General features: G+C 43.1%; 1 protein-coding gene and 1 pseudogene across 1 annotated transcript in view; one reads left to right on the forward strand and one right to left on the reverse strand.

The window, feature by feature from the left end:
* Window positions 1-9,062: 9,062 nt before the first annotated feature.
* On the reverse strand, window positions 9,063-12,916 carry LOC102015681 (annotated as a pseudogene).
* Window positions 10,342-26,994, forward strand: part of Myom1 (myomesin 1) — a gene marked incomplete in the record, with an annotated part of 124,812 nt that continues 108,159 nt past the window's right edge. The window contains 2 exon segments of the mRNA XM_013518619.1: window positions 10,342-10,702; window positions 14,402-14,715. Of these exon segments, the coding sequence (XP_013374073.1) occupies window positions 14,429-14,715 (287 nt within the window).

Below are 26,994 nucleotides of genomic sequence, written 5' to 3' on the forward strand. Positions count from 1 at the left end.
CAGGTGAATGTACACAACTGGAGACCATACTCAGAAGTGAAATAAATCAGACCAGCATGTGTAAACACTTATTGTCTCACTAGTGTAAGAACCTGAAAGAGTGAATAAAATCTAGGAGGTACAATAGATATTATGAAAGGGAAGGAAACTGCTCAAAGGTAAAGAACAACTGGGATGATGGAAAAGAGGAAAGAAAGAAGGGAATGTATATATATCCTGTGTATATATGTATACACAGGATAGCTAAGGTAGATGTACAACTGATTTCTCTTGCTCTATTGAAAGGAACAGTTAATGTTTAATTGTTTGATCAATCTTATATGCCTGTATTTGTTTATCTGAGTAACCAGTCTGAAGATATCAATACGTAATACAACAACCATTGTTTATTTCCTATCACCTTGTCTGAAATTCTGTATTGCTTTATTGTTTTTGTGTTATTTTGTAAATGTATGTGTGTTTGTTAATATGTTTTCATTCTTTTATCTTTAAAATTAAAAAAGTACATATCTTATAGATTTATGTGAGGACTAAGGAAGTTAATGCATATAAACCATTTATAATACTCCCCGGAGGGGGTTGGGGATTTAGCTCAGTGGCAAAAGCGCCTGCCTGGCAAGTGCAAGGTCGTGAGTTCGGTTCCCGGTACCGGAGAAAAACCAAAAAAAAAAAAAAAATACTCCCTGGAAAATGGTCAGTACTGTATGTTAGCAACAATTTTTAGTCAGTTTCTATGTTTCGTTTGGCTAATTATATAAGGAAAAATGATCTTAAAATTCAAGACAGCATTATTCATAATAGCCCCAAACTGTACATAATACAAACACCCATTCATTGGATGAGCAAAACATGGTGCATCTTTCAATGAAACACTTCTCAGCAATAGAAAGAAAACAAGTAGCTAAATCATGCAATAACATTGATCAAACTTACAACCATTTGCTAAATGAAAGAAGTCAGACAAGGGGCTGGGGGTTTAGCTCAGCGGCAAAAGCGCCTGCCTGGCAAGCGCAAGGTCGTGAGTTCGGTTCCCGGTACCGGAGAAAAACCAAAAACCAAAAAAAAAAAGAAAGAAGTCAGACAGAAAAGAGACTGCATTGTATAATTCTGTTTATGTGGAATTTATAGGAAAAGATAAAGTGTAGAGGCAGGAAGCAGGTCCATGTTTGCCTGGCCCATGGGCAAGCCAAAGAGAAACAGCAAACAAGCATCAGGGAACTTTTTGGGTCATGGGAGATTTTGGTGATGGTTGCACAGCTGTATAAATTTGCTAAAACTCATTGGACTCTAGGTTTAGAATGGATCGATGACATGTCAGTTATACTTCCATGAAACTGTGAAAAAGAAGTAAAAATAAATGGGAACTGGAGACTCACATTTGCTGATCTTTAGTCTAGTTCTCACTTTAAAAAAACAAGCTATGTTTTTGTGAACACAACACATGTTCATTGTTGGAGACAAGCCTCCATGGCTGTCTCGTGTTTTTACACGTCTTCAAGAAAGCCTGTGGTTCCCCCTGGTTCCACAGGGCTGTTAGATCGTGAGCAGCCAGATAGGAAATAGGAAAATTGTCTCCCTCTAGAGCAAAGGGCAGGCACACTTAATACTCATTATAAAGTATTCAGGCTCTCTAAGCTAAAGCAAGGGTTTTTTTTACCCCCTGTAATGCAGTCATTGTGCAAATGGGAACCATTTGATCGTCCTCCTGGTGTTGGCCTGTGGGAACTGGGAGTCGGCTCACCAGTGCAGAATGTGCTCTGGCCACTGCTGTTGCTGGAAACAATAAAGCACTTTGTGACCCAGAATTCAGCATTCATGAGCTGACGCAGGCTAACTTGTTAGCTTACATAGGGTAAAATCTCTGCTCCGTAACAGTTCTTTTAAAGTTGTGATTGAATATATACAATATTAATTTACCATTTTAACCATCTTTAAGAGTGTTCAGTGGTATTAAGTATATTCGCATTATCGTGCAATCATCACCACTACCCATCTCTAGAACTGTTGCCACTTTGCAAAACTGAAATTCTGTACCCAAAATACAATTTGCTCCTATTGGGTTAATAATATCCCTTAGCTATTGCAGGCTGATCAAGACTGCAATCTCCTGAACGAGTATATGGTGAAAGCTAAATAAAAGGTGAATGGAATGATTTCACAGCTCCAGGAGGATCAAAGCCTTCTCAAAGAATCTGAGATTCTCTCAAGGCTAAAACCAAGACCTTCTCTGGGTGACCCATATTTATTTAGTTATCAGAAAAAGGGAGGGAGCAGGCATATGGCTTGTAATCCCAGCACTAGGGAGGCTGAGGCAGGAGGATTGTTGTGAGTTCGAGGCCAGCCTGGGCTACAAAGTGAGCTCAAGTCTAACTTAAACCACATAGTAAGACCCTCTCTCAAAAAAAAAAAAAAGAAAGTTAAAAAGAAAAAACGGAGGGGAGTACTCAAGCAGGGTGGAACCACTCAAGGACTTCTCCAAGTAAGGTATTAAAATAATCTACCCAGGAGTGAAATGCCTGAGGCTACAGTCTTTACCTAGTTGAGGTTGGATCCAGGTGTCTTTGTCTGTGATCTTGTCTTATCCTTTGAGGCTTTCTGGCTTTATCCACCATTATAGGCCTTAGCAGGGATTAGTGACTCACAGAGGCTCATTTACTATGAGTCCACTGCCCATCTCCAGACAAGGGCCTAGGCCTTGGACAGACTCACAAGTAAACATGGAAAGCCAGTTGGTTAATTTAAGTCCTGCTCAGGGCTGCTTCATAGTGGTCTCCATCACACTTCCCCTGGCCACTGGTTATCTTTGTTCCATCTACGTCTTTATAAATTTGTCTACTCCAGGTACCTCATATAAGTGGTATGTGTCATTTTGTGTTTGACTTATTCTTCTTAGGTCTTCAAGATCCATCCACTTCGTAGCATGTGTCCTGATTTCATCCCTATTTTAGGTTGAATAATATTCCACTTATGTATGTACAATTCATGGCTCTTGATATTACTGTAACTGTGTTTATTTAAAAATAAAGCAAAAAAATAAGAAAGAAAATGAAAGGTAGAACATCTCATCATTTGGAAGTAATTTTCATTAATACTGAGTGAACATCATCCCAAACATCTATTTATGAATTGATAGAAAAATAGGCAAATAGAATTAACATTAGGAAATGGACTTTGGTGTCTTTTTTTCTAGTATCAACAGCTCCTTCAACAGAACTGTAATACAGGAAGGCTTCTAGTTCAGTGCTTGGCCTCACCCCAGGAAGTCTTTACAAGCCCTGAGCCACGCATGTCTTGAAGAACCTCACAGGCATCCTTGCCTCATCCGGCTGGCCTATCCTTGGCCACACTGACCCTTAGCTCCTGGTTGTTTTGTCTCTAAGTAGTGTCTGGTTCTGGGTGTCTGGGGCGGTCAGCGTCACCCCTTCACCTCTGCATCAGGAGCGTCCATAAAGGGCACTTGCTACCTGCTCTCCTGTTTGGGGGCAGTATTTTATCCTCCCGCCCTTTAGCCAATAGTCCTGGGCCAGATGCACCTTAATATCCAAGGATTCCCACCCCCCTTTCCAGAGAGCGGAAGAGAGTTTAGACACAACACAGAGACAAGGTTCTTGTGATGGAGAAAGGTGCTCCAGAGAGGAGACTAGAAAATAATAGAGTGTAATTCCATTATGCAGTTCAAAGCCCATCATTCCACAGAAAACCAAGGCCTCCATGGAATTGTTTGTGCCTTCTGGTGGCCTGAATCCAATTTAGGAACAGTGCAGTAGGCCAGGAGCCCTGTGTCCCACTACTGACCCGCCAGTGCCACACTCTCGCAAGCTTGCCCCTTTCCAGGACCAGTGGCCCAGGGATTCTCACCATGCCCAGCTGAGGAGAGAGCTTCAGCGGGGCCCTCACAGCCTGGAGGCCTGACACAAGGCAGGGACTGTGTGGGCCTCATCTCAGCTTTGTGCAGATGCAGGCAATGTTAGCACGAAATCTAATTTTAGACCTAGATCTGGTTCATCTGATTGATATCTAGTTCATTTAATAGGTGAAATGTGCCTTCTGGTAATAGTTCTAGTGTAAGGGGCAGTTTAGTTATTTAGCTTACAAATAGGCAGCTAGCAAGACACAGAGCCAACAGGAGTCAAGGCGGTCAGCCACACTGACAGGAGTTAGAATAAGAATGGGCAGTAGGATGTTGACCAGTTGACCCTGAAAGGAGTTCCTCGGAAAGCAGTTCCTCCAGTGGAATGGACTGCAACCCGTCCCTGCATCCAGGGCTGAATTTCAGGGAACTTAAAAATGCAGGATAACTGGTTTTCTTTTAAACTCAGTTTCCTTTAAATTCTGCACACTGAGTAACTGGTTTAGAGAGGAAGAGTCCCAATGGGTCACCTTAAACCCACAGAGCCACCTGTAATAGATGACCACTGGGTGCCAGGCAGATCCCCATAAAAGAGTCTTCACAAGGAGCGCACTCAGTACCCTGCTTTCTGGGACCCCTTCTAGCTTCCAGGAGCTTTCTTTATTCTTACACGTTCAGTAAACACTTCTCCTTTAACTACCTCCTTTGTGTCTGCAATTTCATTCTTCTATTTTGTGAGACAATATTTGCACAGAGATGGCTGTTTCACTGCGCTCTGTCTTCCAGCCTTTTCTGCCGTCATGCCCTCCTTCTGACATTCAGACTTAAAGAAATAATAGCCTCAAGTTCAAGGCCAGCTTGGGTAACCAAAGATGACCCTGTCTCAGAATAAAATATAACAAGACTTTTTGAAGAAGGAAAACTTTATTTTATTCACTACCCTCTCCCAAATTGCTCCACAAAAGATGTTGCTGATCAGTTTTTCAACAAGGCAAGACTAGAATAGTCACTTTTTGGATTGATAGCACAGGTCATTAGAGTCAGGAATCACTTTAGAGATCATCTAGCCTCAGTACTTTAATTTATAGTTGAAAAAAATCGAGCTTCAGAGAGGTGAAGTGATTTTTGAAAGTCACTCAATAAACAACAAGACTCAATAGGTGCAGAGTACCCTCCTCTAACACGTATGTGTCTGCGAACACACATACACAAACACACACACACACATTTAACAGGCAACTATAAGAGCGGGAGGATACAACTCAGCCCTCCTATAGCTTGTAACTATCCTATAGGTTAACATAGAACTATAACTTTCAAAAAAGCTCACTGGACAACTTAAGCATCTGTTAAAAGCATCTGCACTGGAGAAACACTGGTTAGAACCTGGATATTCCTGATTATAGGCCCTAACTGTCTTCTTTTCCCTCCTCATACCTAGCACAATTCTAGATGTTGCCCTTTGAATTTCTGTCTTCTAAAGGTGAGGGATTTGTTTTGGTTTTGCTTTGTACGGATGTAACAGCGAATCACATCTTCTGCCTGTGCATTTCACGTACCCAACTATAAAATAATTATTCTTAAGGAACCTTTGTCTACTCGACTGTATACATGCTACTCTGAAGGTCTGAGTTAGTCACCTCTGCACCTCAGAGCATAGTGCAATGCCTGAGATACTAGTAGGTTTTTAATAAATGCTTTAAGAACTGAACTGAGTAAATGTAAGTCTTTATTTTTACATATTGTGGATATATAGGTTTTATTTGTTGGTTAAGATGAGCAACTTAAGGCAAAACTTTCTTAGTATCAGTTGAAATTCAGTTTTGTTTTCCTTATATTTCATTTTAAAAAGAATATTTCTTTTGTTTATTCCCTCACGTACAGAGCAGTGATTTGCTATTAAGTATTTCATCCACTACTGTAAAATAAAAATGAGCTGACAAAATGTTAGGTGGCTAAATATAACTTCTACATTCATTTTGGCTTTTATAATACACTACTGCTAGTTTGATGTGTTACTTCACACTTACAAAATATTAGTATTCTCTGAATTAGTTTGAACAGAGACTGTATTTCTACTTTAAGACTATTTAAAAAAAAAAACTAACGAGTTCTTGAAGCAAATATTTTCTGAAATTTCCAGACTGTTACAGTTATATGCATGTATTTATTTATTTACTAATTCATTTATTTATTGGCTTTTGAGACCAGGTTTTGCTACATAGTTCAGGCTGACTGTGAACTCACTCTTTCTGCCTCAACCTCCCAAGTGCTGGGATTACAGACATGCAACACCACACCTGGCGGTTACATGCTCTTTAAAAGCTGATTTCAAGGGGCTGGGGATTTAGCTCAGTGGCACAGCACCTGCCTGGCAAGTCCAACATTGTGAGTTCGATTCCGGGTATCTTCCCACCACCTCTCCCATGTTCCCATCACTCCCTGCATGAGTTTCTCTCTCACTCTGGGTCCTTCTATGCTAATATATACCGGGAAAAAAAAAACAAAAATACATAAATAAATAAATAAAAATAAAAACTGGTTTCATTAGATCACTTTCCGGGAAATTTGAAATTAACAAATGACTAGGGTTCCACATAGGTTTTCCTCATAATTACATATCTGTAAGGGTATCATGGATAAACTAGAATAATTACACATCAGAATGAGTACACATCTGTAAGAGAATTGAGATTAAGCATAATAACTAATTTGAATGAGCCTAATTAAATTCTCTCATTAGTTTTATTAGCTAGCATGTCATTATGTAACTTACTATATGGGTATTATTCTGGATAAAAATGCTTTTAGGAAAGGGTGAATCTAGGTGGTGCTACAGCAGAAAGATCACTTAGGACCATGGACTGAGTTTGTTTTGTTTTGTTTTGAGACAGGGTCTCCCTGCATAGTTCTAGCGGGCCTTAAGTTCACTGTGTAACCCAGGCTCACCTCAAACTCATGGTGATCCTCCTGCCTCAGCCTCCCAAGTGCTGTGATTGCAGGCGTGTGCCACCACACCTGGCTCAAGTATTCATGCTTCTTTTGTCCAATCTTCTTGGATATTTCTTTGAAAAAACACTCCTTGGCTTTCACTGGGCTCCTTTCACTGGGCTCCTGAATAAATTACAGTATTTTAGTTTTCCACAGTTTATATGGACTTCTCATTTTGAATTCTTTTTTTTTTCCAGTACTGGGAATCGAACTCATGACCTTGCACTTGCCAGGCAGGTGCTGTGCCTCTGAGCTAAATCCTCAGCCCCCTCATTTTGAATTCTTAACAAGGATCAAAGTTCAGTACAGATTTCAATTTGATATACTGATAAATGTGGCCAAAACACTTGATCTAATAGAGCATGGCCTGTTACGTAAGACACATAGATGAAGCCCCTCTTCCATAACAGTTCTCCCTTCTAATGGACACGACAGAGCATGGTCCTTCCCATCCATGCACGCAGTGTGATGAGCTAGCCGAGAGAAAGGATGGCATGATGCATCAGACCTGAGCTTGAACCCTCCGTCACATTTCAGTTTGCTGACTTTAATTTTACTAAATATCAATTTCTTAAGCAATAGAACGTTTTTATATATCTGTGATGATCAAAAAAGATACCATAAAGCAGCTGGCATTAGTCCCTGGCATATAGTGGTCATTAAATCTTGACTAGTGATGGTTTACATCTCTTATTTGTGTTTGCTTTGCCTCTTCTCTGCTCTCAGAAGATTTCAAGCAACTTACCAGGTTCTAGAGAAGTGGCTCACCAGGAACCATCCCAGCAGCTGGAGGATAACCCTCGAGAAGACCCGTACTGCATATCCTGTGTTGAGATCTAGAGAACAAGTGGAGGTTTGGGGAGTGCAGAGCTTCAAAAAATCTCCTGTGGGTTCCACAAAGCTAACTTGCCAGGACGCACACTGACAGGAGGCGTGTGTAGGTGAAGACATGTCAGGTTCAGAAACTAAGTGGAGCGCACTGTTTCATAGCTCGGGGTCACCCGGAAGCGGATGTGTTACCAGGGGAGGCCTGTGTCGCACTTGGAAGACCATTTCATGTATTAGTTCCTTATCAACGAAGTGTCACTGGACGATGCAGCCATGTGTGACAACTGCATGGACTTTGGGACCCAGAGACCTCTGATTGAATGGCATTTGTGTCACCCACAAGCTGAGTGATACCAGCAAATGACTACACCTCCTGGACCCATGATTCCTTCACCTCTTTAATGGAGCAAACACAACCTCCCTCACAGGGTCCCATGAGAAGTCAGTGGGATCGTGTGTACAAAGTGCCTGTCCAGTGACCGGCTTGTGACAGGGCCTCAGCACTGTTAATAGTCATTATCGTCAGGAGAATAATCGTATCGCCCCAGTAAGAACAGCTGTTATGGGGTTGGGGATATAGCTCAGTGGCACAAGCACCTGCCTGGCAAGCACAGGGTCCTGAGTTCAATTCCTGGTACCAAAAACAAACAAACAAACAAACAAAAAAAAAAATAGCTAGATGCATGCTTATATCTGGTAATCTGAACAACTAATTTGAAGACAACAATATGCAACATAACAACCATTGTTGAATTCCTATCATCTTGTTTGGTGAAGCTCTGTATCATTTATAATTTTTATTTTGTATTTCCTTTAATGGTTTGATTAATCTTGTATTCTTACATCTGGTAATTTGACTAACTTCAATGAAGATAAAAATATGAAATGTAACAACCACTGCTAATCCTTATCATTGTGTTTCCGAAACCCTGCATCATTCTTCTTGTTTTTGCTTTGTTTTGTTTTTGTCTATGTGGTTGGCATTTTGCTATTGTCCCTTTTTAAATTCTCTTTAAAATAAAAAAATTCACAAACTTAAAAAAAAATAGCTAGAAAGGATTTTGAATGTTTTCATCATAAAAGAATGATAAATGTTTGAGGAGAGGAGTTTATCATGATTTAAACATTGCACAATAAATACCTGAGTTGAAACATCACTACCCCTTTAATGTATACATTTTATGTGGCAATTAAAAATAAATTTAAGGTAAGAATGACTATTTGAAAAGAAAGTGTTCAGTATTTGATAGACATGAATGATGTATATTCAGTCAGTGTAATCAATTGTCAGAACACAGGCCCATATATCAGAATATGTCTGTTTACCATATTTACTCTGAACAGTGAACTTAAAAAAAAATTTTTTTTGAGGCCTAAACAGTCTTTATTGGGCTCAGAGCAGCAGCCTGTGGGTCTTGAGGACCTCTGTGAACATTTCTTCCCCACGTTCTTTTCAGCCTGTTTCCACAGCCTCATAATGGGCTTCTTCTTCCGGGAATGGGTCATGGCCTTCTCCCTCCTCTCTCTTCTCATCCAGGGTGGCGGTTACCACCTGGTACTTCCGCCCAAGCTCATGAGCCAGGTGGCCGAGGTAGAGGAACTTCCTCATCGGCTTCAGGTGCACAACCTTGAGGGCAGCAGGAGCCACCGTCTGCTTTTCCTTGTCACAGGGCGGCAGGATCCCAGCAAGCACCTCGAGGCAGTCCAGGGCAGCCTGGCCTCGCCTGGTCTTGCCGCGCAGCATACCTCCCACGGTCCGCCAGAAGTGAACAACGAACTTTTCTATTATTCCTTTAGTAGTAATAGTTGACACTGGCGAGTGTTTATTCTGTGGCAGTCCCTGGGTAAGTGCTTCGTCTGCATGATCATGTTTGATTTCCACAGCAGTCCTGTAACTGGGATACTAGTATCTCCATTTTTTCAAAGAAAGAAACCGAAGCATAGGCAGGAGAAGAAACTGCTTCAAGTCACGTGACTATGAAAGGGCATCCGTGGACTAGAATCTGGATCTGACTTGAGTGAGATCCCACAGTGAGGCTCTAACCACAGATTACACCTCCTCATTGGGTACACCGTCTGAAAAACAAAGACTCTCCTGTTGGTTACACTGACCCTACTCTGAGTTTTAGAAACATAAAACACTGATTTCCAGCTGGGTCTGATTATGCATGTCCATAATCCCAACACTCTGGGAGGCTGAGGCAGGAGGATCACACTTTCAAGCACAGCCTGAGCAATTTAGGAAGGCCCTGTCTCAAAAAATTAAAAAAGGCTGTGGATGTAGCTTAGTACAAAGGCCCTGGGTTTAACCCCCAATACCCCACTACCACCAAATCCTTCTCAAAAGGCTTTAGGTTAAGAAGGAAGCAGACCTACTTTATAATTTTCCTGAAATGACAGAAGCAGTGACTTGTGCGTTATGAGGCCAAAACTACCACCACACGTAACCTCATTCTTGTTTTGCCTCTAGCTGGCCTGAGGCTCTTTCTTTCCCTTTGGGTCTTTGAAAGGCGTCACACATGTGTTTCTAACAGCACACCCAGGGCCGTGTCTTGGCATTCCGTGAAGTCCATTTGGAGAATCAGATTACTATACCTATTTTTAGCTCTCAACACTGACCACTCTTGCCATGACACTTTCAAATACTCGATGATAAAGCTACATAGAGCATTGCTCTGACAGCCCCATGCAAAGCCTGTCTTTGATTTAATCAGCCCAGAGCGTTGCCTGGCATTGAGGGAACCGCATTAGTGAGACAGCTACCTACACGCGCCCGTCCTCTTCTGGGTCTGGGACTCCCCTCCCCACCTGCTGCTATATTTACCTTACCAGTTGGCCATAAAAGGCTGGCTGTGAGGCCTGACATTCTGCTGCCTGACCACATGCCTTATTTTTGAACTGGCCCCCAGGTTCCTGCCTCCAGCCCTGCCTCTTAACTCTTCCTTGGATCCAGCCTAGCTGGGGTTTTCATCGTCTCGTCCAGCTCCTCACGGCAGCGGAACATTTCCACCACCGTCGGTCCTTTGGAAGCTGGTAAGTATGACACTGGTGCAGAAAAATGCGCTCAGTCAGTGCCTGCGTCCTTCTATCCTCTCAGCTCAGCTGTTTCCTCACAGAGATGTCAAAATAGCAGAGAAATAGGAAAGCGAAGCTCCTGGAAGGGAAACCAGGACCACAGGGTGCTAGTGGGCTTGTGAGGCAGTTCTCTCAGATCACAGTATTCTTTTTAAATGAGGTTGCTATTCCTGGAGCTGTAGGATCGTGTCTGTCTTAGATACATTGTAAGTGTAAGTACTTTCCAAGGCATAGTTCAGAAGTTTGGTTCAGGTCTGGAGTGGCTGAGGGACAGGATAGCCTGTGTCTTCCTCCTCTCTATGCCTGCAGTACTCAATTACAAATTAAACCAAAAGGAGGCAAATTAAATCTGCAGCCACTGGAACGTGATTCAGGGATTTTGCTCTGACAGCGCAATGTGAATGCGTGCAGGAGTGCTTCGTGATAGCCTGAGCTTGCCTCTGCAAAAGTATCATTTCCAGGCTGCAGCTATAGCATCTGTATTTCTGCCTAAATTCTCAAATTATTTTCAGACAGCAAATGTAGGCTTTAAAGAAACAGAAGACAACAAAATCATCTGCTCCCAACAAACTCTAGCTGTCATGGGCTGGGGGTAATCCCTGCTTACTGGATGAAGCAGTAGTTATACCCTGTCCAGAGGTCAGCCAGCCCTGGTGACTTAGAGTCAAACCCTGTTTACTTGTAATAAACAATCTATGTGCATGGAAACTAAATATCATGAAAAGCAGATGTACTGGGGAAAATTAGAATGGATAGTAGAATTGGGGCACACCATTTAAAGGTTTTATTTTGTAAAAATTATAGCATTTCAAATCATCTGGGTAGTGAATTCACCTTATAACATAATGCAATAGAAGGTCCTTTATTATTTATTTGGAAGTTATTTACGTAACATTTGCCGTGTGAGGATGTGGTATGTATCATTATAGAAGCTTACCTAATATTTTTATACCTACCTCACATAATTGTATATTAATATAGTCTAACTCCTGTACTATCATAGTTCACCTAATAATTATTCATTGCACAAAAATAAGTATTATGGAATTAATAACAAAATAACAATCTGTTTAAGGGTTGAAGCAGAGTGGCTTTCTAGCAGCTATTTTTTCCTCTTAGGAAATGCCATGTAGACTGATATCTTCCATTAGGCCTAAGATAAATATTTCTGGAGTGAAGTTTGCTGGATTTTCTCCTCTAGGGAATGCATACTGACTTTTTAAATAGTTTAAATAAAAAGTACTTTGAAATTTGACCAAAAATATGGTAAAATTATCATAAGATTTACTCCTCAGTAGAATTTTAAGAAAAATAAGGCTTGGGGGAAGAAAAGCCTGATTACTTCAAAACTAATTTTCTTATAAAACTTTAAAAGGACATTTCAGAACATGAACAAAAGCATTTTAAAAACGGGGAGGGGGGAACCTCAGGAAAACTATGACCTCATTCCAGGTTGTCCGTACAGCTGACGGCCTGTCAGTGAAGAGATTATTGAAGAAAGCTAGGGATGTGAGGTGTGTCCTCCCAATGCTAAGCAAACTTACCTTTGACTTTCAGAACTGTCACGTCAGGTTCACAAAGTCAGCTGCCACATGGAGGGCCACCGGCTCCCGTACTTTTTTATGCAGGAAGAGGGGAAGCCTTCAGATTCCTAATCAAGCAAATCCTTTTCTGGTTTGAAACTATGCGTTTTTGAAGTGCTTCTGAGATTTGAGAGAGTTTGTTTATAACTTTACCACACTCCAGGGCTCAGTCGTAGCCCTTAATTTTCCTTGTGTAATTGTTCCCGCCCGTGTGCTTGGCTTTCATCACTACCTACGTGCTGTCTCCCAGATGGAGACTCCACCTTGGACTCCATGTCTGAGTCCCACACACAGCTTCCCGCTTAACATGGAGGACCAGCCCACATCTCAGACGCAGACCATCTCTGTAGGGGAGTAGCTCAGTGGTAGAGACTTGCCTAGCGTGTGTGAGTCCCTGGATTCCATCCCTGGTACTGAATGATAAGCCAGTCCCCTGTTCTTCTACCCCATATGGATGATTTGTAGTTCCCCCCATCTCAGTCAGCAGCAGCTTGGGGTTCTGTCTTTCACCCTCAGGACTTTCAGCCATGTTATTGGTTGTACCTCAACTCTGACCACTTCTCCAGCTTCCTCTGTTACCCTTAGCCATGGCTCCCCCGGCCCATCGCAGTGGCCTTTGTGTGTGTGTGCGCCACCCTAAGGCCACCATAACAAAGCACCACAGACCAGACGGCTGAGCCAACAGCAGTTCATGCTCTCACAGCTCTGGAGGCTGGGAATCTGGGATGGGGTGTTGATAGGACTGTTTTCTCCGAGGCCTCACTCTGGCTTGTGGCTGACCCGCTTCTCCCCGTGTGTCCACGTGATCTTCCACGACACGTGTCCCAATCTCCTTTTCTTCTGTTGAACTAGAGCCCTCCCAGCGACCTCATTTTAATGCCTTTTTAGGTCTCTGTCTCCAAACACAGTCACATTCTGAGGTAGCAGAGGCTGAGCCCTTAGCATAGGAATTTTCGGGAGCTAGAACTCAGCCCAGAACAGCCTTCTGATGGATCTCCTGGCTTTGCTGCTGGTCCCTGAATGGTCTCGTCTTCAGACATAAGCAAAAGTGACCCTTAGACCCTTGCAGTGGCTTCTTTATTCAGGATAAAAACCGAATTCCTCTCTGTCGCCTCTAAGGCCTTATACTATCTGCCTCCCACACACACTTCTGACGTCATCGGTACCTTAAGCCCCGCCCATCCCCTGTAACCCCACTGGCTGTTGGCGATCCCGGAGCAGGGGGACAGGTGTGCTCTTTGCTCCGGGCGGTGGCATGGGTTTTCCCACTGGAGCCCTCTTTCCCATGCGGTCTGCTCTGACGCCACTTTCCAGCGAAGCCACCCGCACGAGGCTATCCAAACCTGTATCTAAATAAAAGCTAGATAATAGGAAATAGGGGGAGAGATCCTTTGCAAAAGGGCAGGGGACCAAGAGATGGGGGGAGGGTGGAAAAAAAATTAAGATGTGTATATGCACGCCCAACCCCGGACGAGGAGTGTAATCAGTAGGTATGGCAAGCATGGACTCTTAGAAATAAAAATTAAAAAAATAAAATGTGTTCCTCCCGTCTCACTCTCCTGCTTTCTGCTTATGGCACTTAAACCGGTCTGATAGATCTCCTGCTTTGCTTATTTATTTTCACTGTCATCTGCCTTCTACACTAGAACATGTGTGCAGGGGTGCAGTTCTATACCAGAGTATTAGGCCAGAGACTTTGTTCAGTAGATGCTCACTAATTACTTGTTGAGAGAACACCACTTTACTCTCTGGCATTACATAGTCTCCCAGGTGAAACCCTCAGGATGGGACGCCAGAAAATTAGAAAGAAGTATTATAGAGGGTCAGAGAAAAAAGCCACCAATATCCAGGGTACGGACAATCTGTCAAGCCCTCCTAGATACAGAGGAAAAAGAAGGCATCGTGGCAGGGGCGGGGGCACACGTGGGAGTTTATTGTGTAAACTCCACTCCTCGTCCTTTTCCGCCTACTCTCCAGAAGGTGAGAGTGCGAAGTCTCACAGGCGGGTGCAGAAGACTTGTTCTGTGGAATTTGTTCCCTAGCAGTTCACTCAAAAATCGCTGTCTTCCTGTAGGTTGCCTGCTTTCCTGAGGGGCACAAGATGGCTCTGCCTTTTTATCAGAAGTCCCACCAGCACTATGACCTCAGCTACCGGGACAAGGACCTTCGCACCACCGTGAGCCAGTACCAGCAGGAGAAGAAGCGTTCTGCCATCTACACGCACGGCTCCACGGCCTACACCAGCCGCTCCTCTGCTGCCCACCGCCAGGAGTCCCAGGCCTTCAGCCAGGTAGCAGCCTCCTCCCAGCAGCAGGCCTCGCACTACTCTCTCGGGGCTGAAGTCAGACGCAGGGCCGCCTCAGCCTATGACTATGGCTACTCCCACGGGTAGGTTATGCGCGGCCTTCCAACCTGGGAAGAGGCATGTGCTCTGGATAGCCCTCCCCGGTCACTGTTCTTTCTCCTCAAATATGGCAGCCCTAGAGGTGTGCAGAGAGACTGTTCCAGGCAACCTGAGGCCCGGGTCTTTACTACCTGTTTCCCTTTCTTGTCTCTGAGATTCACAGAGAGCCTCACAGTCGCACTGGTGGTGTTCAGTTGCCAGCCATGACATTTCTAGAAGCAGGGAAGCTTGCCACGGGTAACTGCAGCAGCAGCAGAGGCAGAAAATATCATTTCAGCACTCACAGCGGGTTTCCTAGCTCTTACAACATTTCTGCTTAGATGAGAAACCTGCATAGAATTTACAGTTCACAGGCCACAGGAGGCTACACAACAGCAAAGATGCATTCATTTTTTTCAATATCTGAAAGATTGTATTCAAAATTCTGAGCTATTAGTCAAGCAGCAAATATTTTCTTTACCTGGAGCATTTTATTTTGAAAAACATGGCCTTATCTGAGTCAACCTAAGAACAATAGAAACAACCCAATATTCCTACAAAATTAGATCCATCAGCCCCCGGTAATGAGGGGGACTCTACTCTAGACAAGTGTTATTTTAGGATTCTAGGAAAAGTGGAGTTTAGACGTCTGTCTGGTCTGACAGGCAAACCCAGGGCCTCATTTCTTTAGCAATAGAATCAGGATAAACGTGGGATGTTGTATCCAAAACTCCTCTGGAGCTCTTGGTCTGGGGTTGGAACCAAGACTGCTTTTCCAGGTCAGCGAGTGACTGGGATCCTCTGACAGGAGTGAGATATTTCACTCTTGCTGAGGCAGTTTCAAACAGTGACCTCACTGACAGTGGTGGATATCACAAAAGAAAGTTTCTTTTTTTTTTTTTGGTCCTGGGAATCAAACTCAGGACCTTGCATTTGCCAGGCAGACACTGTGCCACTGAGCTACATCCCTGGCCCCAAAAGAGAGTTTCATGGTGAGTCTGTAGCCATGTGCTGACGGACAGACAGAGGTTACCATGGCAGCATGGAGCAGCAGAGTCCCTGGGAGAATGCCCTTTCCTGTCAACTTTGAAGTTGGCTTTTCCACGTCTGTTGGTCCAACCTGATGAGTGTTGGGGAGACATTTACTTTCTCAGTCCAAGGCAATATTTATTTTCTTGTTATTTCATGGGCATCTAAAAACCACTTGCAAGGTACAGGGGCTCTTCACTAACATCTGTAGCCTACAAAAAGAATTGCCAGTTTTCAGAAGGTAGACATTTCTGGGCTATGTAGTTGACACACCTGGTGCCTCTAATCTTCTTCTGGCAAAATGGCATTTTTTTCATAACATAATTTTGTCCTCCAAAACTTAAGTTCAGAAAATATCTGGCAGGGGAACTGGAAAAAACATTTACCTCTAGGCATCTAAAAAGTTCTTGAGGAAATCATGGGGCGGTTTGTGTGACTAGGTGTGAAGGAGGCTTCCACAGGCAGAGAGTCCCAGGTCCCCGCTGCGCTGGGGCAGCGCCTGCTCCGCAGCTCTCACTTCGTCACCAACGGTGACCTCCTGGGAACGTCTGTCAGGATCCCCTGTTGGCTGCACATATGGAAATAGTGTCACCGAGGGGAAATTTGTTTCTTTTAGCACTTGCTTCCAACGAATTCTTCCAAGGAAAAGTTGGAAGGAATGAACACCGTGTGTATGCGGCAGCATCATTTCATTCTCCTGAAAAATGTTCCGTGGTTATGTTCGAGACCTCATTTAGGAAAGCAGCTGTCTTGTAATAGAGGAGGATTACATTTTCCTGGACTGTATGTGCCAGGGATATAAAAGATGGGCATTTCATTATCGTGCAGTTGTTACCCTAACTTCTTGTGTGCTTATTTCATTTTCCCAGTATGGAAGAATCTATAGAGTTTTATGTACTTGTATCTTTATTTTTATCTCTTCAACTCTTTTGCAAAAGTTTATGTTAACATTATTTTAAATATATAAAAGTCTTTTGCAATGTACATAATATTCATATTTATTCATAATCTGATTTATTACATCAAACATTAACAATTGGTCTCGGGGCTGGGGATTTAGCTCAGCGGCAAAGCGCCTGCCTGGCAAGTGCAAGGTCGTGAGTTCGGTTCCCAGTACCGGAGAAAAACCAAAAAAAAAAAAAAAAAAAAACAATTGATCTCTTAAATATATTTTATTCAAAAATATTTGCTCTATAAAATCTTTGGAAGACTTAGCCTATAATCTATTATCTATAAAAACCCTAGATAATAGACTTTCTATGGGAAGTGGAACTAGAAAAATGCACTCACTTTGCTATGCTCAACAGCACGTCCTGTTCCTTCCTGCTATGTATGTATTTATGCAGGTAGGTAGGTGTTTATCAATGGCTGCTGTGCTTGAACAACTCAGACCTTGGGTAGAAACTCTGAGGTAGAACTGAGGGGTGGAAAATGCTGCCTGTTTTCCTCTGTGCCGTGCAATGTAGCAGACAAAGAAGGCCATCCTAATCCTGGAGGTATTTTGTTTTCTTTTTTTAGACCTAGAACTAACAGGTGCAGGTAATACTTTTTTGAACACTTTCAAATCTTCTTCCAAATTGCTTCCAGTTGTATTCAGGCTTATTCAGAGTGAAATGACGTTTTCCTTCTAAAGGAAGTACAGAACAGTACCTCTTTGGATGGAGAGCACTGCTGTCCACGGAGGCCCCCAGAGCTGGAAATGCTCCTCTGTGGGGTTCATTTAGTCAGATCTAGGCCTGGTCTATTTTTGGCCTCTGCTTTGTAGCTGGATGTCCAGTATTCGAGTGGAAACTGTGGAGAGTCCTACGTGCTCAGGGCCTGGCTGGCCTTTGATCTTAGGAACAATGGCCTGCTCGGCGTCAGTGTGGTTTCAGCACGGTTGGTTACTGACTGGGTTCTGAGCAGTGGGTTACAAAATAAGTTCTGGAAGGCTCACTCTAAATGCCTTTGGTATTGGTCACAGTGAGAGAAAAAAAAAAAAAAAAAACCCTAAAGAAAGCACAAAAGCTCTTGGAATGACAAGATTGTTCTTGTACTAATAATCAACAAGTATCACTTTGCCACCATTAGGCAAGGGTTCTAAACCTCTGTTCCTGAGTGGGTTCCAACAGAGTCTTGGATGATCTAAAGTTATCCAAGTGCAAAATCTGATGTATTCTGTCAGTGTGTGCACAATTACACACAGATGCGTTTTCGGAGAGCGGGACTGTAGTGTTCATCAGAGTCTCGGAGAACTCTGTAGCCTTACAAAGGTTAGAACCAGTGCTCTAGAAAGTCTGCATGTAAAGTCTACAGTGTGTGACCTGAGCACCCTTTCCTGATGCTAATAATCTAAAGGTTTAGGGTCACGTAAAACAGGTGTTTTTACAGAATGTGGTATTATGGAAGCAGGGTACCTTCCCTTCTCTTGGTCACAGATCACACATTAAGTTGGAAATAATGAAAGGAATAGCCTATTATACCTGGCAAGGAGGAGTGAATAACTTTTAAAGCCATAGAACACCACAATAGAGTTCTCAAAGAGTGAAAGGATTTATAGTGGACTCTTAACCTCCACAGTAATGGGAGAAATTTAATTTTCTTATTCTAAACACATTAAAATTCAGCCCATCTGAAGCAATTCAGCACTGTGTCTTCTATCTATGGCATCTTTACAGCACCTTTGGGAAGTAGAAATTACCATCCTCATCTAGCAGATAAAATAAAATTGAAAGCCAAGGTGATTCAGTGGCTTGTCTTCAGCACCCTAAGAAGTAACAGACCTGACCTGAACCCCTGGCCTGTGTAAGTGTCCCCCCGTCCTCGGGTTCCCAAGGACAGGCTGTAGTCAGCAGCTTCCCCAGCCGTACCACCCTCAGGGTTTTCTTGGAGCGTCAGTGTTTACTTTTGCACTGTCCTTACCCCTCGTTTACCCTTCTCATGCAGAAGCCGCAGAGACCCAAAGAAACCAAGACCTAGAGCAGGGAACAGTAGGTATAAATGCCAAGAAATTCCGAAAAAGAAAATCGAAAGGGTGTGCGTGACTGCCAAGCCTGGCCCCTGACAGACTCTAACGCACAGTTTAGAATTACACATGGAGATGCAGAAGGACCCTGAGTGACATCAGTGGGAGGATTAGAATGCCGAATGGCTTTCCCAGGGCGCCCTGACTTTACCTAGTCTTCACCTACAGTCATGTCACACTGGCCAGTCCCCACTAGAGCTGCCCACACGATAACCTCCTATGAAACCACTAGAGTTTGAACTGGACATGGTGGCACACACCTGCCATCCCAGCACTTGGGAGGCTGAGGCAGAAGAATCATTGTGAGTTTGAGGCCAGCTTGAGCTATATAGTGAGACCCTGTCAGAGAGAGACAGAGACAGAGACAGAGAGAGACAGAGAGAGACAGAGAGACAGAAACTACTAGAGTTCGGAAATACCATGGTAACATTCAAATTAGTTCTAATCCAGCCAGAAGATGCCAGTGCTAAAAAGAGAAACCTCTGAGCACAATTGGGAGTGAGGCGGACCTAAAACTCACTCTGTCTCCCACTCTAATATGGATTCAAAATGTGTAGTTAACGCAATCTACTTCCGTGTGGATTTGTTGCCTGACCTCAGCTGTTGGCCTCAGATTAGTTATCAGTTTTCTGCATGTCCGTTTCTGGATGTTAAATGGGATATGGATAGTCTCTGGGGTCAAACAGGCCCCCACTCGCAGCCAGGAAAGCGACTTCACATAACCTCCTTAACTTCCCAGTTTCTTCCTCTGTAGACTGAGGAAAGCAGTTCTGTGTGTTTTGAGATCTAAAAAAGGCGACCGTGTAAGATGTTTAATGCAGTAGCTGCTCCCGGGGAGCGCACAGGGTGATTTGAGGCATTATCCATCCGTTCAACAAATACTTGCCGAGTGCCTCCTGGGTGCTGAGTTCTGTACTAGGTACTTGGGGTAAATTACTGAACACAGCATGTTGAATTATATATTATGCTAGAAAATAGTAAGTGTTATGGAATTGATTAAAATAGAGTAGGATAAGAGAGATCAAGGTGCGGGTTGGAGTTTTCAGGAGAGTGGTCAGGATTCTTTGGGAGGTGATAGCTGAGCCAAAACATGAAGTAGCCGAGAGGGTGAGCCATGGGGTCTTGCGGGGGAAGCGCTCCAGGCGTCAGGGACAGCCACTGCGCAGCCTTTCGGTAGGGAGCGGCACGGACACGCAGGAGAGAATGGGGGTGCCGGAAGAATCTGTGGAGATACCAGAAGGCGAAGGTGGGGCAGGCCCCGCTCGGAGGGCCTTGTGCGCTGCTGTGAGGAGTTTAATTCTGCCTTAGAGGGAGCACAGCAGAGCTTTCAACAGGAGAGTGACGGGATCAGCTCGCTTGTTCGGGTGGAACGGGCTCACTGGCCCATCCACGGAGAGCAGACTGCCAGGCGGGAGCAGAAGTGAGTCGCCAAGACAGGAGGCTGATGCCGTGGCCCAGCGAGGGGCAGAGGCTCGCTGAGAGACGGCCTGGCGAGCTGGGGCCAGACCTTCGGGCCTGTTGGTTGTTGCCGAGTTCTTCATCCCGTCAGCGTTCTCCCAGCGCTCCCAGGCACCCTCCGCAGCGGGTGCTGAGGCTGTGAAAAGATCCATGCAGATTCGCTGGCAGGACGACGGTAAAACCACCTGCTTATCCCCATTCGCAAAGCTTCCGTGTCGTGCTTAAGAAATCTTATCCCTCTGTTAGCGTTTGCTGGCGCTCCGTGAGAACAGCACACTGGAACACGCAGTCGTTGTATGCGATTCGAGCTCAGTTCCAGACTGAACACACCGGAGTGGCTGAAGCTTTTGCAGCTAGGGGAGTAAACCTAGGGCCTCGGGACAAGCACTGCACCGCCCAGCTGGGTGCCCAGCTCAGGAGTGGCTGAGTCCGAATCAGAAAAAAGGAGTGAGCGAGCGGACAGCTACGGAAGTGAAAGGCACTTATCAAAGTTAGTGTTCGCTGGGGCTGGGCTGGGGCTGGGCCCTCCGCAGCTCGCGTTGCAATGCAGTCCCGGTGTGGCGGTGTGGAGTGGCGGGACTGTGCAGTGTTGGCGACCCCCGAGCTCTGCCCGCGTGAGGGCGCTAATGCGCACTTGCTCGGACCGGTTAGCTAACTTGAGGCTAAGTTGTTACAAAGCGAGGCAGGCCTCTCACCCATGCGCCCTGCATGTGCCGGCCTGGCCTTCCGCTCTCTACCGCGTTATGATGCAATATGAGGCACTCCATCAGCCTCCAGCACCGGGGCTAACTCACCTCCCCTCCGCATAAACTACCCAGGCCGAAACGTTTTCTTACAGAGTAGGAAATGGCCAGAGGCGGTGTTCTTACCTTCTTTATCCCCCCTCTGGAAATGTTATCGCCTTGTTTTTAAGTAATATTTTAATTATTACACATAAGGGAAAAATACCATAGTTTCTGGATATCAAAAATTCTGTGATTTGCCTTCTGGTGTTAGGAGTCACTTTTTTTTTGGTACTGGGAATCAAACTCAGGACCTCGTGCTTGCCAGGCAGACACGGTGCCACTGAGCTATGTCCCCAGCCCTGCCTTCTGGTATTTAAGTACCATTAAAAGGTTGTTATGGTGCTTGTTATATGATAGAAGATTAGAGGAAAATCTAACAAAAAACAGAAAAACCAGGGCCGGGGATGTAGCTCAGCGGCACAGTGCCTGCCTGGTAAGCACAAGGTCCTGAGTTTGATTCCTGGTACCTGAAAAACTAGATAAATAAATAAACAAAACAGAAAATCCAGTGTTGCTTACTGGAAATTGAACTCATGGCCAACTGAGCTACATCTCCAACCCTCTGTGTTTCTCATTTTGAGGCAGGCTGGGCTTCAGCTTGGAATTCTCCTGCCTCAACCTTCCAGGGTGCTGGGATTACAGGCTTGAGCCACCACACCTGGCCAGACTTACTTCTCTGAGAGGCAGTAGAGTTGTGTTCTAAACGTCAAAGACCAATCCTAAATCCAGGAACATAGTCCTTGCCGTGTGTCGATCTTGCTGCTATAAACACGCGGCTGTTTGTGGAAAGAGAAGGGGGTGCCTCATAGCTGGTAGCACCAGTTTCATATAATCGGCGGTTTACGCATCAGTTGGACTACGGAGTGGATCAAGAAGGGACCAACACGTCATCTCATTCAAGCTCCTCCTTCCACAGACACAGACTCAGGCTCCGCAAGAGTCGATCCGCCCTTGGCTTCCGATGCTTTACAGTGGAAATATTGTCAGGTTCTTTTTCAAGTCCAGTGAAGTTCAGCGATACCAGGTTCTTCCAGAATGTCATCACCTTCCCTGCCTTCTCTGTGGGGAGAAGGGGCCCCGTCCTGTCAGAGCGGGCGTGGGATGAGTCAGCCCAGGGGGAGGAAGGGCCACGCACTCACCTCCCAGGGCTCAGAGGTGAAACCTTAGCTCTGTCACCACAGGGCCTTGGCCCGTACAATCCAAACCTTCTTGCTGACCAGACAGTGAGGTGTAACCGTCCCCGCAGAGATCTCTCGGCCCCAGAGCCAAGGGGGCTGTTGCAGCAGGCTGACCTTTTCCCCAGCAGCTCCTTGATGAACTGAGGAAGCAAGGACGCCCCAAGCCCTGAGAGGTGACTCTCACGCAGTGGCTGTCAGCCACTGTGACCTTTGTCCATGTGGAAGGTGGCCGTCTGGGTGTTTTGTAAATGCATGAGGAAGACTGGCTTTCCCACGGTCCACAGCCAGCCTGAGATTCGATAAGGCATCTCCCGAGGGGGCTGTTAAGGGTCTTGCATAACACAATAGCTAGAAAATAGAAACACTTTCAGTTCCTGCTTAGAAATGTGGCATGATCTAGGCTGCTTAAATTAACTTCTGAAGTGGAAGTGGATACAAACTGTAAGAAATTTAAATCTCTCTGTTTTATCCCATCACACATGCTGGGGTGTAGGTCAGGCCCCCATAGTATCTGCTTTTAGATCATGGCTGTACATTAGCAAGAGAAAGTTACCGAGAAGGAAAGAAAAACCTGACTAGTCAGTAGCTATTTAAATCATAGAAAAAATAATAACTAGAAGGGGTGAAATGTGGTCACAGTCTTAATTAAGTTTCAAAAATTGAAAATGAGGTATTTCTTTGTGGAGGAGAAGTTAAAACAGGGTCTCCTTATGTATCCCAGGCTGGCCTTGAACTCATGGCAGTCCTCCTGCCTCAGCCTCCTAGTGCTGGGGTTATAGGTATGTGCCACCACATCTGGCTGAAAGTGAGATTTTCTGTTGCCCAGAATATAAGGCCAGGGGATATTTATTGATTATGACATTAGACTTAGTAAATACTGGCACTAGATGTCAGTAAATGTTGATCTAATTAAATTCATATTTGCATTTCTATAAATAAAAAAACAGTTGGGATTTTGATAAAGATTATGTTGAATCTGCAGATCAATTTTTAAAAATGTGCCATCTTAATATTGGGTCTTCCAATCCATGAACATGGAATATTTATTTATTTCAAACTTCACATACTTACAGTGTTTTGTAATTTTTGATGTAGAAGTTATCTGACTTTGTTTGATGCTAGTATAGAATTATCTTAATTATATTTTTGTATTGTCCATTGTTGGTATGTGGAAGTACAATTGATTTTTTTTGTTTCGATTTTGTACCCTATAACCTTGATGGATTCATTTATTAATACTGGCAGTTTTTTTGGGTTATAGATTCCTTAGAATTGTTTACATATAAGAAATATTATCTGAAACTAAAGGTAGACTTTTTCTTTTGTTCTTTGATGACTGGAACCTCTAGTAAAATACCCAACAGAGGTGGCCAAGGCAGACACCTTTGCTGTGTTCTAGTCTTCAGAGGAAGGCATTTTGTTTTTCACCAAGTATGATATTAGCTATATTTTTCATAGATGGTTTTTATTAGGTTGAGGAAATTCTCTTCTAGTTCCATTTTCTTAAATGCAAAAGCTCTTAATGTGAACCAATGCTGAATTTTATCAAGTGCCTTTTCTGCATCTGTTGAGATGATAATATGGTTTCTATTCCTCATCTATTGATATGGTATGTTGTGCTGATTTTCAAATGTTAAATCAACCTCACATTCCTGCTTTTATATGTTGCTGGATTCATCTTTTCAATATTTTATGAAGGTTTTTTGCATCTGTATTTATAAAGGATATTGGGCTATAGTTTTCTTCAATTATAAAGTGTTTGGCTTTGACATCAGGTAATACTGGCCTTATAGGAAAGACTTGAACAGTGTTCTTTTCTCTATTTTTACATTTGTTTGTTTTCTGTACTGGGGATTGAACCCAAGTCCTTCACACTGAGCTACATCTCCAATTCTTTTACTATTTTTTTTTGTTTTGAGACAAGGTTTTACTAAGCTGCCCAGGTGGGACTTGAACTTGTGATCCTCCTGCCTTATTCTTCCAAAGTGCTGGAATTGCAGGAGTATGTCACCACACTTGGCTTGCTTTCTTTATTTTTTAAACAACTTGAAAATGACTGGTATTGTTTTTTTGTAAGTACTTGCCAAATTTATCAATGAAGCCACTGGGACATGGGCTTTTCATTGTGAGACTGTTTTAAATTACTAATTCATTTTCTTGCTATTGATCTGTTCACACTTTTAAATTTCTTCTTGAATTAGTTTTGGTAACTTTGAGTTTCTATAGGAGTTTTTCCATTTTCATCTAAGGAGTTTTGTTTGCTGGCATAAAGGAATCTACACTGCTTCTTTATCAGCCTCTTAATTTCTGTAGGGCTGGTAGTGATATCTCCTCTTTCATTCATGATTTTAGTAATTTATGTCTTTTTTCTTCATGGTCAGTCTAGCAAAAGTTTTGTCAGTTTTCTTGGTCTTCTCAATGAACCAGCTTTTGTTTCATATTTTTTTATTTATTGTTCTATGTCATGTTTCATCAATTTCCTCTCTACTTTTAAGTAGATTTCCCTAATACTTTTATATTTAGCTCAGTCCTGCAGTGGTCATGATAAAAAAGCTACAGCATAGGTTGTGTGCATGTGAGAGAAACATTCATTACTAGTATGTGCTGAAATATGCAAAATATGAAAGACACTACCAATCTGCATGCATCTATTATATTTATACAACAAACATATGCTTGTTTTCAGTTACACTCTAGAAATCATTAAGCAAAGAAATACAAAAATTTAAAGAATAAAATTTTTCTTTTCAAAAAATGGAAACATGGACATTGCTTCTAAAAATATAACCAAAATGTCTTGAACATTCATGAATCAGAATCTTCAATAGTTTGCTTTGCAGCTGGGCATGATGGCGCATGCCTGTAATCCCAGCAGTTGGGAGGCTGAGGCAGGAGGATCATTGTGAGTTCAAGACCATCCTGGGCTACAAAGTGAGCTCAAGTCCATCCTGAACTGCATTAGGGAGACCCTGTCTCAAAAAGACAAAAAAGAAAAAAAAAATAGCTTTGCAAAACGTTTATAGTAGTCATCATAAGCAACATGGCTTCACTCAAGACATAAATGCTCTTCACAACCCTTGCAAAGATATTTTAATAAGTGACTCGTTTTGGATGCCTGGAGCCTAACAGATTTTTCATTCTCTGCTTGTGGAGGAAGCCTTCACTCTATAGTCAGAATTTCCTTCAACTGGTATTTTGAAAATGATGAAGTTTCAGCTGTCAAGTTTGTACAACCCATAGAGATTTCCGAATAAGGGGGTCAGGTTTCTAAACCAGTTTCACTTTCACATTCAGCTCTACCACGCTCATTGTCAGAGTCAGCAGCATTCCCTGAACTTTTCAACATCTCTTGGCTTATTGAATTGATATATTTTCCCAGCCATTTTCAACAGTAAATGGAAAAAAACTGTTGAAACAGAGTATCACAACTCTGACTTGGAGTTCGCAGCATCTCACAGACACCATTTACCGTTGAGTACTGCATACCCTAAGAAACACGTTATAACTACACACATGGCTTAACCTAGCGCGGTATAGCTGTGAAGCTAGTCATGACCTTGGGCCTACTGCATCTGCTATCTGTAACAATAATTAAGAAAAGAATTTGTTTGAATCTCTGAGATCAACCCCAACATCCAAAAGGTTAATCTTTTTTCTATCTTTTTTATTATTATTACTGTTTGTTTGTTTGTTTGTTTGAGACAGGGTCTCACTGTATAGTCCAGGCTGGCCTTGAACTCACTATAGGCTAGCCTTGAATTCACAATGACCCTCCTGCCTCAGCCTCCTGAGTCCTGGGATTATAGGGGTGCACCACTATGCTCGGCTATTTTTTCTGTCTTCTTATGGCAGAATCTTAAATTACTAAGTTGAGATCTTTCTTTGTTAATACAGACACTTAGACTATGAACTTACCTGTAAGCACTGCTTTACCTGTATCCTATAAATCTCAATATGTTGTGTTCTTGTTTTCACATAAAAATGTTTTCTAACTTCTCATAATTTAGTTTTTGACCAATAGCATATTTAGAAATATATTGTTAATTTCCTGATATTTGAAGATTTTTCCAAATTTCTTTCTGTTGTAGGTTCTTGTTTAATTCTTCTGTTGCCAGGGAATATATTATCTATGATTTCAGTCCTGTTCAGTTGATGGAGAGTGTTTTATGGAGTCACATACACGTTCTCCTTGAGAGTGTTGAGAGGTCTGGGTCCTCTGATGTTGCTGGGTGAAGTATTCCAGAAAGGTCTGTTAGGTCAAGGTGACTGGTAGTGTTATTCAAGTATTCTACATCCTTGCTGGCTTTTTGTCTAGTTGCCCTATCACGTATTGAGAGTGGCATACTGAAGTCTCTATTATTTTTTGGCTTTCTTTTTCCAATTCTGTCATGGCTTTATGTACTTTGGGGTTCTGTGTATGCTTGTACATTTTTAATTGTTATGTTTTTTCTAAGGAACTGACCCTTTTGTCATTATGAAATGTCCCTAATTCTCTATTACTTCCTGATTTGAACTGTATTTGGCTTGGTGTAACTATAGCTGCACCAGTTCCTATGACTACTGTTTGCATAATTGTCTCGGTTACTTTTCTCTCGCTGCTGGGACAAAATACCTGACACCCAAAATTAAGGAAGGAAAGGTTTATTTCGCTTACAGTTTATGCAGGTTTCAGTTCATACTTGGCAGATTACAAGGCAGACTGGCACATGGCAGAGAGCTGCAGCTCATGTCCGCAGAACACAGCAAAAGCAGCAAGCATATACCAGGGCAGAATGGGGGAGGAATGGCCTTAAAGCACTCTTTTCCTTTCCCTTACATATGCAAACTATC

This window comes from Chinchilla lanigera, unplaced genomic scaffold (genome assembly GCF_000276665.1).
Source record: "Chinchilla lanigera isolate Chin_1 unplaced genomic scaffold, ChiLan1.0 scaffold00001, whole genome shotgun sequence".
NCBI lineage: Eukaryota > Metazoa > Chordata > Mammalia > Rodentia > Chinchillidae > Chinchilla > Chinchilla lanigera.